The sequence below is a fragment of the Papio anubis genome, chromosome 14 (assembly GCF_008728515.1).
Source record: "Papio anubis isolate 15944 chromosome 14, Panubis1.0, whole genome shotgun sequence".
Taxonomy (NCBI): domain Eukaryota; kingdom Metazoa; phylum Chordata; class Mammalia; order Primates; family Cercopithecidae; genus Papio; species Papio anubis.
Window position 1 is genome coordinate 11,369,980 of NC_044989.1, and position 12,477 is coordinate 11,382,456.

Below are 12,477 nucleotides of genomic sequence, written 5' to 3' on the forward strand. Positions count from 1 at the left end.
TTTATAAACTCGAAAATGCTGCCCGAATTTGAGGAACTGCTGTCGTTGCTACCAGTCCTTCTGCCTCAATCGTGGGATTATTTAACTGTGTCTGTTCCTTCTTCCTAACAGGGACCATTTCTTTTTTTAACCAAAAACATTACCCAATTATGAACCATGCATTTTTAATGTATGTCTTGCCCAGAGCACCTGGTTTGTTTCCTATCAGATTTTCTTTCTAAACATATTTGTGCATAACAATATCCGTCAGATTTGCATTTTTTCATGGAGGGTTGATGACTAGGGCCAAGTGGCCCTCTGCACAGGGACAGTGGTCTAGAGTAAGGCCCTTCTGAGCATCCACTCTCCTGGGAAGGCGCTGGATGGAGGCATCAGGCGTGGGGGACATGTTTGTGGCTCCCAGCTCTGGTGCAGTGGCTATCAGCGAGATCTCCTTGGACTGTGGTTCTAGAAGAAAGGTCAGGTACAGGTGAACTTCTAGAGGCATCCCTGAGGTTTTGTGGGAGGACCCCTCTGCAGAGGGAGTGGCCCCAGCAGTAAATCTGGGCCATCTCCAGCCTTCTATGAGCCAAGTGCTCAGAGACCACTGGGTCTGAAGGAAGCCACCTATGGATGCTTCCAAGAAGAATCATGTCACTTTAGTCCTAGAAGGAGGCATAGGGCCCATTTAGTCATAGCCTTCCCTTTGATGGTTGGAACATGGAAATGCAGAGAAATGGAGCTGCTTCCTCCACATCTCACACTGTTGGAGGGGTGGGGGCTATCTATTTGCTCCCCTAGGGCCGCATGTGAGTGTCATGACCCCTACTGTGCTCGCCTTCCTAATACAGCTTAGTCCGGGGTAGAGAAAGGAGGGCTGCTTGCAGAGTGCCCCTGACATGTTAGACATCTCGTAGGTACTTCACCCCCATAGTGCTCCTACAAGGTGGGTTTTTGGGAGGAGATGCGTTCAAATCCTAACTCCAGCACTTTCTACCCTGTAGCCGTGGCTGGGTCACCCTGTACCATGGATGGGCTTCTGTCTCTCCCTCTGCCTTGATGCTTTCATCTATGAACTGGGACACTGCTGCTGATTGCTTTGTCAGACTTCATGAGGTTTAAATGAGAACATTTATAACATGCTTGACACAGTGCCTGGCCCATGACAGGTGCACTATGAAGTCGCTATTGTCGCCTTGTTGACAGATGAGGAAAGCAAAGCTCGGAGGTGTTAGTTACCTGCCTCACATCACCTAACTGTAGTTAGGATTTGAACCCAGGCCCCTCAGACATCCAGGCTTATACACACTCCCTTGCAAGGGTTGGGGGAATGGATGTAGCTGTCCTCTCAGCAGAAGGGGAGAGGCTTGCTCAGCGGCCAGCACACATACCTGCCCAGGACGTGCTTGTTAAACAAATGCTACCTGTAGCTGCTAAACTAGACACACGGGAAAATCACAGGGTGTGGCTGTGCGTGGTGACAAGAATCGTGTTTATGATGGACTGTTTCCCATGGTGAGGACACTGAAGGAAGAATTTTGATTCTGGATATCCACACCCGGCAGGAATTTGAGATTTCAGGCAGGATCCCATGCTTTCTAAGCCTATCATATAAAAAAACTTTCTAGATTTCCAAGTCCTAAGGTAGATTTCTGAAGAGAACAGTTCATTATTTCCCTCTTTCTCCTGTGGTTTTGTTGGTTGGCCTCTGTGGCTGTCTCTCCAAGACAGCTCACAGAAGAGCAGCTGGGTCTCCTGACCAGACAGTTTTTGCCAAAGCAGAAAAGCAGTTTGCTCGCTGAGTCCCTAAATGTTTCCTGTACTAGCAAGACCCAGGGTGTCCACCCTCATTTCTGAATCACAAAGGGCTCCCTGTTGTCTATGCTTCCCATCCCATCGGAGGAGATGGAGATGGCCTCTGCCGCACAGCCATGGTCCCCAGCCCGTGTTTCTTATGGGACAGAGGCCTGTAACCTGCTTAGCTGTCTCTGGAGAGGGATGACAGCCTGGCCTTGGCAAGTTGCTCTTAGCGTCTTGCAGTTCTGTTTCCTGTTCATCCATCTTTTAAACAACAGGCTTAGAAGCCCTTCCAGGGAGCTCTGAAGGTTTCTTCGGGCCTTGTTTTTAGGCAGCAGTTGAGCCGGGTTTATCTCAAGCGTCCCTAAGTTGGAGGCCAATGAATAAAGACATGAGGTTATTCCATCAGAGTGCTTACAGAAACCCTGACAGGCTGCTGTTCACAGTTACCCTGTTTCCTCTCTCTTTTCTTCCCTCTTGATATTAACTGGCTGCCTGCCATGTGTGGGGCATTAGTCAGTACCTGTACACTTGCACACACACAGCTCACACGTGCAGTCATGCTGCGAGCTTAGAGGAATAATGATGGGAAAAAGACACAAATTTCAATCACTGGGATGTTCAGAGGCCCCTGAGCTACAGGAAGAGCCTGGAGTCTGGAGGAAAGTACCAGCCAGCCTTTGGGTCACAGAAGGCTCTTGGGAGTAGGCACTGGAGCAGGATGTTGAGTGAGGGCTGGATGTGTAGAGGTGGGGCCCCGGAGGAGAGGATGAGCCTGTCAATGGAGGGCAGTGGGAGTGGGCTGGGTTGAGAGGCAGGGGAGTCCAGCTGGGAATTAGCATATCAGAGGAAGGACAGGAATAAAACTGGAGATGAAGGCCAGGGGGCATCAGGGCAGCCTTGGATGCCAGGCCTGTGGGCAAGACTGTCATCCTCAGGCTGGAGTTGGATGCCACACTTTCTGTAGCTATGGATTTGAACAATGGGCCTCTCTGGTTCTCTGATTTCACAAAGAAGGACTTGCCCTCCAGGTTGACTGGCTCCTGTGGCACTTGTGGATTGAGATGAATGGCAAGAATGGCCCTGGTTCCCTGTGCGTGTTAGTTCCCTGCCTGTCCCATGGAAAGCGAGCACTTGGAGAGGACAGTGTTTCATGTCAGGACCTTACTGTTTGTGCTGGCGCAGAGGGAATAGGACTGTGGAAGGTAAATTATCCTGTAACTGTCCTTATGGTGAGGCCAAGAGATCTGTCCTTATTTCTAATGCCTTTTGAGGAAGACTAAATGCGCTCAAAATAGATCAGGGAGTCCAGTCGGCCTCTGTAATGTAGATGTCTTATTTATCTGTGGAGATGTTTTTAACCTTCACTAACTGCAGTTATTTTGAACACTAGCCAGAGACCTTAGGGAGACTTTTAGAGCAGAGTTACACACAGAGCCGGGTGGCCCTCACAGCCTCAGGCACAATGACCTTTGTAGACTTATCAAATGGAGAATATGACACATGAGTCTTAGCTTCAGGATCTCCGCAGCCGAAGGCCTTTGGACCTGTAGAAACCAGACATACCGGTGGGTGAAGCAAGGCCATCTTATGATCGTTTAAATAAGAGCAGTCATCCTGGGCAGAAGCCAAGTCTTCACATTTCTCATCTTAACCAGCACTCCCGCTGCCTATGGTTTGAATAGGCTTTACAGTGTGTGAAGGTCTTTTCAGGCACATGTCTCTGGATTTTAATAGCTCCCAGGAGGTGTTTTTGTCATTGCCACCGCGTAGGAGGCTTGGTTAGAGCCTCACAGCTGACGGGAGCCTCCGTCGCCTCCCAGAAAGTCAGTTGTAGGCCTGGTGCAGAGGCCAGCAGCAGCAAGATAGTCACATTCTAGCAGAGCGTCTCCGTCCACTGGCTGCTAAGCCACAGAATTCACTCGCCAGCGTGCCGGCCAGGCATTGCAGAGCTCTCCTGATTTCTTTTCAGAAACTCACGGGATCAAGTTGAGAGCAGGATGGAATTTTGGACTCTTAAGAGGTGTCCCAGTGTAGCCCATCTCACTAGTCACACTGCTTTGAGAATGGAACTAACCCACCCCTCCAGAAATAAGAGCTCTCGCATCATTTCAGGCGCCCCGATCCGTGTACACGGTGGAATGGGACGGCTCTTGTCTTGCAAAGTTTGCTCTCTACATAGATGTTTAGGTAGCCCCCAAGCACGTTAAATCTTTCACATTTGCCTGGGCCCATCTCTATCGCTAAGTCTTCTTGGTCCTCTTTTATTTGAGTCAAGGCCGTCTTAACCTCTGGGCTAGTCTAAGAGGGTGGAGTGCTTGCCTTGTGGAGTTCTCTGGCTGGTGGTACAGGAAGTGGATCTTCAGAGTTTGGATGAACTCTGTCTTATTTGAAAAGGACCGGCCTGGCCAACGTGGTGAAAGCCCATCTCTACTAAAAACTGCAAAAACATTTAGCTAGGGATGGTGGCAGGCACCTATAATCCCAGCTATTTGGGAGGCTGAGGCAGGAGAACCACTTGAATCTGGGAGGTGGAGGGTGCAGTGAACCGAGACTGTGCCATTGCACTCCAGCCTAGATGACAAGAACGAGACTTCATCTAAAAAAAATAAATTTAAAAGAATAAAGATGTTTATGGTTTACTTTCTTCTCCAGGTTTCTCTGGGAATTGTGTTGGCTGTGGAAAGAAAGGCTTCTGTTACTTCACAGAATTCTCCAATCATATAAATCTGAAACTGACCACTCAACCCAAGAAGCAGAAACACTTGAAGTATTATCTGGTCCGTAACGCACAAGGGACTCTCACCAAAGGACCTTTAATCTGTTGGAAAGGCTCAGGTGGGCAGGTTGGCTGTGGAGGAGGTGGGAGTGCTGGGCCCCCAAGTGGCCCGCGGTGGCTGTCGCTGGGATGCTGGGGAGAGGCCCCTGCATAGCAGCACACATCACAGGCAAAAGGCCAGGCCTATGAAATGGAAAATGCTCCGTTTCGTTACGAGCGTTAAGCTGGTTGACAGTGACAGTCTAATTGGATGGGATGTTTAAAAGTCGACAGAGGGCCAGTCGTGGTGGCTTATGCCTGTGATCCCAGCACTTTGGGAGGCTTAGGTGAGCAGATCACTTGAGGTCAGGAGTTCAAGACCAACCTGGCCAACATGGTGAGACCCCGTCTCTACTGAATATACAAAAGTTAGCCAGGCATGGTGGCGCCCACCTGTAATCCCAGCTACTCGGGAGGCTGAGGCAGGAGAATCACCTGAACCCGGGAGGTGGAGGTCGAAGTGAGCTGAGATGGTGCCACTGCACTCCAGCCTGGGCAGCAGAGCATGACACCATCTCAAAAAAAAGAGAAAGTTGACAGAGGGCCAGACTGTGCATTACCTCCTATGGCAAGTAGTTGGGGTGCTGGTTCTTATCTTCCCAAATTGAGTAGTTCACCCAAGTGGTCCTCAACCATGGGTGACTTTCATCCCCTAGGGAACGTTTGGCCATAACTCGAGACAAGTTTGATTGTCATGACTGGATGGTGCCACCAGCATCTGGGGTAGGGACCAGGGTATGGCTGAACATTCTGCAGCGCACAGGGCGGCCCCCAGCACAAAGAAGCCCACTGCAAACGTCACTGGCACCAAGGCTGAGAACCTGACTTAAGACAGCTCGGCTTGAACAATGCCCCACACAAGTCCCTGAACCCTGAACTATGGCCAGAAAGATCAGCTTCACGTTGCTGGTCTCTGAAGAAGTGATTGGGCTGCAGCTTTCAGAAACGTTGGGAGCAGGCTGCCCTGCCACCCTCTTTGTCTCAGCTGTACCTTTCATGGCCACAGTCAGCTCTGTGGGGCGAGGAGGAGGCTGGATCCTCAGTGGCCTGCCGCGGGTGGAGGGCAAGACTGGGGTGTGAGGTGTTCCTCCCTTGTCTGGGCTTGTTCCCATCTTGTCCTCTGGACTCTCCCAGTCAGGTCCTGGGAGTAGAGGGAAGACGCCTTAGGCTGGGCGGCTCTGGGAACACCTCCCTCACACCCCATTCTTCCTTCCTCTCTGCTTTTCTTGCTTTGTTCAGTAAATGCCTCCTGAGCCCCTATTACTTGCCAGTCATTTCTCAGGCCCTGAGGATGCAGTGGTTGTGCCCTGTATGGGACCAGTTCACCATCTTTGATCACCTGCTGGGTCCAAGCACCTCAGAGGTTCTCCACCTCACTGGCCGCTGGGGATGGCCTTTCCCAGAGGAGGAAATAAGGGTGGAAGATGGTATTGTTTCTTTATCTTCAAGTAACACTCTCGTCTATGGCTACGGGTAGCTGTAGGGTGACTTATTTGTATAATTCGTCCCTTTCTTCTAAATATTCACCATTGCTCCCACTCTTGACAACCAGAGATGCCCCTTGGCATGGAGCCACAAGTAGAGAATCACACCCTCGCCCTGGCTTCACGCTGAAACAAAGACCAGGATGTGGTGGCAGCTTGTGTGACTGTCTCCATAGCTCACTGTCCTGTAGGATACGTTCCACTGCAGGAACTCATTTCGTAACTGTTGGAGAAGAGCGAGTTGGTTTTCACACGTGCACCTTGCCCCCTTAGAGTTTAGAAGCCGGCAGATCGCCACCAGTACTTGTTCTGGTTCCTTCTTCCCGGCCCTGGAGAGCACGGCTGCCTTCCCCAGCGAGCCCATTCCCGGGACGAACCCCAGCATCCTGATGGGAGCTCAGCAGGCAGGTGAGGCGGCAGAGACACGCCAGGGCTGCTGAATCCACACCGCTGGCATGTCTCTGATGTGTCCGGTTGACTATGTAGTCAAGCATTCTTCAAAATAAATCAAGGGGCTGTTATCTTTTTCTATAACACCTTTACTTTCATCTTGAATTTGTAATACTCTTCAACAAAGAATGCTAGCTGTTTCACTGGGAGGGCTTTTCTTTCTTCCTGTTTTATACGAAGTGGGATCCCCTGGTGGGGACATATGCAGGGTCCCTCTGCAGCACCGCCCCCCATACAACCCCCGCACGGCATAGAGCTCTCTATGTAAAGGTGCTGAGTCAGGGTTTGAATGAATTGCTAGAAGGGGCGGAAAAGACCAGATTGCTGCCATTCACCCCATGCGCAGCACTCCCCAGCTCTATGAGTGCCTTGAAGCCCAACAACCATGCTGTGAGCAGGCCTCGGTTCCCGCATTTTACTGATTGGGAAGGTGAGGCTCATGGAGGCTGGGTGCTTGCCTAGGACCTCGTGGGCAGGAGGAGGTGGAGGCAAGAGGTGACATTAGATGTGAACCTTGATTCACATGCTTGGCATTTCACCATGTTGCACAGACTTCCTAAGCATGGTGATTGTTATCACAGTAGACACCAGCCTTCCCAAGGACGCAGGAAGGTCGCCGCTTGTTTTCATGCCTCCTGCCCAGTGGGTCTGTAGAGACACATTGGCCCTGGGAGGAAGCCAGTGCCCTTGTACCCACCTGGCCCATCCATCGCCTGGGCAGGGGACTGGAACATACTCTCCTCCAGAGCTCCTTGCTGCTTCCCCACGCCCAGGCCCCCAGTGCCTCTACCATCATGGCCTGGAGAGCCTACTGTTTCTGCTGTCGGGGTGCCTGGGTGTAAGCTCCAGTGCTGCCACCATTTAGTTGAGTGATTTGGGGCAACTCAAATCCTCTGAACCTCCATTTCCTCATCTGTAAAGTTGAGTAAATCTCTTCTGTCTAATTTGTAGGGCAATTGTAAGAATTAAATAAGATGATAGTATCAGCAAGTACTCAAAGCATGTTACACACCAGGCACCGTTCCAGGCACTTTCTTCTGCTAACTCATGTCGTTCTCACAGTGGCTCTGAGTTGCTATAGTGACCACCCCTGTTTTCTGGATGAGAACACTGAGGCATAGGGAGGTTAAGTAAGTGTCCAGGGTTACACAGCTGGGAGGTGGTGGAACTGGGCTCAAACACATGTCATCTGGCTTCAGAGCCACCCTCTTAAACCCACAGGAAACATTCAGTGCTACTCCTGACCCAAGCTCTTTCCAGACCGTTCTGACTGACATGGACAACTTAAGCAGTTCTGTCAGCCCCAGGAGACCAGAAGCCATGATTGTCCCCAGAATTACCCTTAGACCTGGGGAGCCCTGGGCCCTGTGAACAGCCTGCACCTAGGTAGCTGCAAACCCGACTGCTTTCCTGGACTTCAGATGTGTTAGTCCATTTTCATACTGCTGTGAAGACATACCCAAGACTGGGTAATTTATATAGAAAGTGGTTTAATGGACTCACAGTTCTGCATGGCGAAAGGCAAAGGAGAAGCAAAGGCACATCTTACATGGCGGCAGTCAAGACAGCGTGTGCAGGGGAACTGCCCTTTATAAAACCATCAGATCTCGTGAGACTTCTTCACTATCATGAGAACAATATGGGGGAACCACCCCCATGATTTAGTTACCTCCCCCCAGGTCACTCCCACAACACATGGGGATTATGGGAGCTATAATTCAAAGTGGGATTTGGGTGAGGACACAGCCAAACCATATCAACCAGAGGTCTTGAGAGAGAAGGTAGAAGGAAGTGGAACAGTTTCAGGTGTGGTCCTGGAATTCAGGAAGTCCCCTGGTCCTTCTTTCACTCAGGCTGTGTGTCCACTGGAGTGTGAGCAGGAGGGTGCATGTTCCTGGGTGTGCATGTATATAGGCATGTGTTTGTGCACGTGTGTGTGTGTACATGTTTGTGCATGTGTATGTTGTGTGTAGGCAGAAGTGTGTGTGTGTGTGTGTGTGTATGCATGTGTCTGCATGTATCTTCTCAGTGTAGCAGAATCACTGTTGGGAATTCTGATCTTCTGATGAGACTTGCTGGGGAAAAGCTAGTTTGTGAAACTGCAAGGAAAGTGATTTCCTCCTTGCCTGGCTCCCAGGGCATTCTCGTGAACTGACCCTCCTCTTTGCCTTCTATCTGCTTTCAGGACCAGCTTCTGATCACTCCTCACTAAGCGCAACAGTGGGTCCGGCTGTTTTCAACGGCAAAGATTCCCCAAAGTGCCAACAGCTGGCAAAGAATAACCTGTTGGCCTTGCCGCGACCATCGGCTTTAGGTAGCGCTGCCTGTCCTGGCTGTCCTGGGGATCCTGCTCTTCTCTGGGCCAAGGCCAGAGGGGGCATGGGAGCTGCTGGGCTGGGGCCGCTGAGCCTCCTGGAGTCTGGTGTGGCTTCCATGAGTGTCAGGCCAGGACCACGGGTGCCTCCTGAGTCCATGGGTCTGGGTCCAGGCACTGGTGCTGTATGAGTGACACACTTGGGAGTTGTCGTGTGTGCCAAGGAGCAGTGAGATAGCTGTGGTGATGGCGAGTGACCTGTCCTGTGGGCTGCACAGCTGCAGGATGGTAGAATTTTGGAGCAATAGTGGGCAATGTGTTGTTGGGGAAGAACATGGGCTTCCAAATCAGATAAATATGAATTCAAAACCTACTGCTGTCTCTTGTTAGTCAGGGGACCTTGGCCAAGTCTCAATAAATGTTTCTTCACCTGGAGATAAGAATTCTGCTCCAAGGGTTGTTCAGAGGGATGAGGTGCTGTATGAAAGGTCAGAGCACATCTGGCAGCTCATTAATTGGTACCGGCTGTTCTCATCCAAATCAGCGTCATTGCTGAGGCTAGTCTTTTCAGGGAAGGCTTCCTGGAGGAGGTGGTAACTGAACTGCAACTTAGAAGTTGGGGAAGCATCATGTAGAGACAGAAAGGGAGAAAGGAAGCAAAGAGGGATGAGGAGGTGAGGATATGGATGAGGGAGGTGAGTGAAGGGGCCGAGCAGACCTCCTGCCAGAGGAGGGTTTGAGGAAGCTGTCAACAGGTGGAGCAACCTAGAGACCTGCTTGAGGACTCCCAGTCCAGTGCTCTCCCCACCATGCTCATCTGGAGCCACTTCATAAGCCATTCTCGTCTTTCTTTCCTCCATCATGCACTCAGCTAAATTGGATTTGAAGATCTAAGACATCAAACTGGAGGAGCCCTTAGAAACCATCTAGGCCAACACTGTTTTACAGAGGAGGAGACAGAGGTCCAGAGAGGCAGGGGCAGGCCTCTAAGCTCCCACTCCACTGTGCTGGTGGAGGACCTCCCTGGTGAAAATCTTGTGAATTGTCTAACTCTTGACTGAAGGGGCGAATGTAGTTTCTGAACAGAATCCGAGGCCTCCCGTTCCCAACCAGCGCCTCCATCCTGGAGTCTGAAACCCACAGCAGCCAAGTCCCAGGCAGTAGCGAGTCCCATCCTCCGCAGCAGCCGAGCCCCAGGCAGCCTCCTGCTTTCATCCAGGGACTGCTGCTTCTCTGCCGAGTGCTGCATTTGGGGGCAGCCCTGTGGCTGCAGAGCTGGACACCTGGGATGAGGATACTGGGGATGCCACGCTGCTACAGCCTCCCTTCTGGGCTGTCTGTGGACCCCCCAACCTCCACCCTGAACAGCAGGGAGATGAGGGCCTCCCTCAGCCTGGGACCCTGTGAAGGTGGTCCTGGGAAGCCTTCTGTGTGGGACTGACTGCATTTTCCTTGCCATGCTCCATGGAGGGGTGTGGGAGATGGAGCTCCTCCAGATTGCCTAGGGGAGCACTCAAGCCTTTCCAGAATCTGGCCGCAGCCCACCTGCTGAACCTCATTCCCTGCTATTTTGGCTGCCCTGGGCAGTTGAGCTCCCCCACCCCCGTGCCCCCATCCTCCTGTCTGCATGCTTTGTGCCTGCATCCCGGCTCCAGGCTGCTCTCTCCACTCACCTATTACATCGCCTTTGTGAGCTTAGTTCAGGGGGCACCTGCTCCATGCAGGAGGGCTCCCTGTGAGTGCATGGGGCTCCCAGCCGTCCCAGGCTTAGTCCCGCAGCCACATGTGGCCATCGGGGCCTCGGCGCTGTGCAGTTCCCAAGGGCAGCACCATGATAACGTGCATCTTGGAGCCCGTGGTACCAGCTGCTGGGGAGCCCAGCCAGAGGGCATGACGCTGGCTGAGTTGAGTTGTGTTGAGCACAGCTGAAGTGTTGGAGTTCCTGGGCCTTCTCCTCTGCTCTGGGGAGAGAGCTCAAAATCAATTTTTAAGAAACTGCGTCTAATACCACAAGGAGTTGACTGAAGCCTTGAGTCCTGGCACTCACTGGTTCCCAGTGGAGAAGTGCTGCCCCCTGGGGGGCGGGGGTAGGAAATGTTCTGGTAAAGGATGGATTTGTTGTCCCAGGCACAGGGTCTTACTGGCATTTGATGCTGGGATAGAGCGGGTAGCATGCAGAATGTCCTGCACCAAGCAGGCTACATAATGAATCATCTCCCAAAAATGCCAAATAATACCTCCCCAAGAGACATTTTGAGAAATAATTGATCCACATTGGTACCATGGGAGCAGCTCCTGGTGACATCATTTGGAAAGAGCTCATGGGCTTAGGGTCTACTTAGAGCTATTTATAGGGTTATCGTCCAAAAGTGAGAACACATCTGTGTCTCTTCCATCCTTACTGAGATCCACTTCCAAGCCCTGTCCCCTTTGGTCATTCAGTAGAGCTTTTAGAGCAGCTGGCTGCTTACTTAGCCTCTGTGGGGGGTCTCCCATTGCAACTGGGGACAGATGTTTGCAGAGTCAAAGGCCTCATTCCTGCAAACAGGGAGGAGAAAACAGCAGCTGCGTCAGTGGTTGTTGGGAGGGCCAAAGGAGCCACGGGTTTGAAAGTTCTTTGTAAACAAAGTACTTTATGCTTTTAACTTTTTATTTACTTTTAGTCAGTCTAATGAGGTGATAATATTTTTTTGATTACCCTTGAGAGACTCTAAAGCAATGATTCTCACTTAAGTGTGCTTAAGAATTACCAGGCTGGCCGGGTGTGGTGGCTCACAGCTATAATCCCAGCACTTTGGGAGGCTGAGCGGGCAGATCACCTGAGGTCAGGAGTTCGAGACCAGCCTGACCAACATGGTGAAACGCTGTCTCTACTAAAAATACAAAAATTGGCCGGGTGTGGTGGTGCACGCCTGTAATCCCAGCTATTTGGGAGGCTGAGGCAGGAGAATCGCTTGAACTCAGGAAGCAGAGGTTATAGTGAGCCGAGATTGCACTACTGTCATTTCCAGAGATGTGATTCTGGAGGTCAAGGCGGGGCCCAGGGACACACAGGTTTAGTAGGCACAGGTTTAAAAGGCCCATGTGGGTTCTGTGCAGTCCCTCGGGTCACACCTGGAGAACCATTGCTGTGATTGGTGTTTCTCCACCCGGGCTATGCATTATAATCAAGAAGAAGCGCTGAGATATTGGGATGCCTGAGTCCTGCTCCCATGCTGGGCTTCTGGTTTAACTGGGATAGGATTGCATCCAGACAGAGTTTTAAAAGTTTTCCGGTTGAGTTTAATGTACAGTTGAGGTTGAGAAGTGAATCTCTACATGTAGGGGAAATTTTGTGTCTGGTTAGTCAAGAAACTATGGAAACCAGTTCTTGATATTTTGAAACATTCATGAAGTTAGCTTGAGTCATGAGCATGCTGTTGTCTAGAGTGGGCAGGGATGACTCATTGCAGTGGGTGTCAGCCTCTGTACTTGATTTTGTTGAGTCTGAAATTAGCTTTCCCGGCTGGGGCAGGGAGGGGAGCACAGGCGGATCAGTACTGCCCCCAAGCGGTGGAGCTGTGGTGGTGGATCAGATACTGCTGCCCCCATCTGCAGAAACGTATTTCTCTCTTCCAGCCCTTCAGATTGGAATA

The 12,477-nt window shown here is 51.2% G+C and overlaps 1 protein-coding gene across 7 annotated transcripts in view; it reads left to right on the forward strand.

The window, feature by feature from the left end:
• The window catches only part of GREB1 (growth regulating estrogen receptor binding 1), a 131,295-nt gene that overhangs the window by 59,901 nt on the left and 58,917 nt on the right, over positions 1-12,477 (forward strand). For 6 of the 7 annotated variants that reach the window (XM_009183691.4, XM_021924583.2, XM_021924580.2 and 3 more), the window contains exons 5-7: positions 4,432-4,614; positions 6,352-6,486; positions 8,714-8,842. In XM_009183691.4, coding sequence (XP_009181955.2) covers positions 4,432-4,614; positions 6,352-6,486; positions 8,714-8,842 — 447 coding nt within the window. The remainder of the gene's footprint in view (positions 1-4,431; positions 4,615-6,351; positions 6,487-8,713; positions 8,843-12,477) is intronic. The other variant, XM_021924581.2, reaches the window with a different exon arrangement.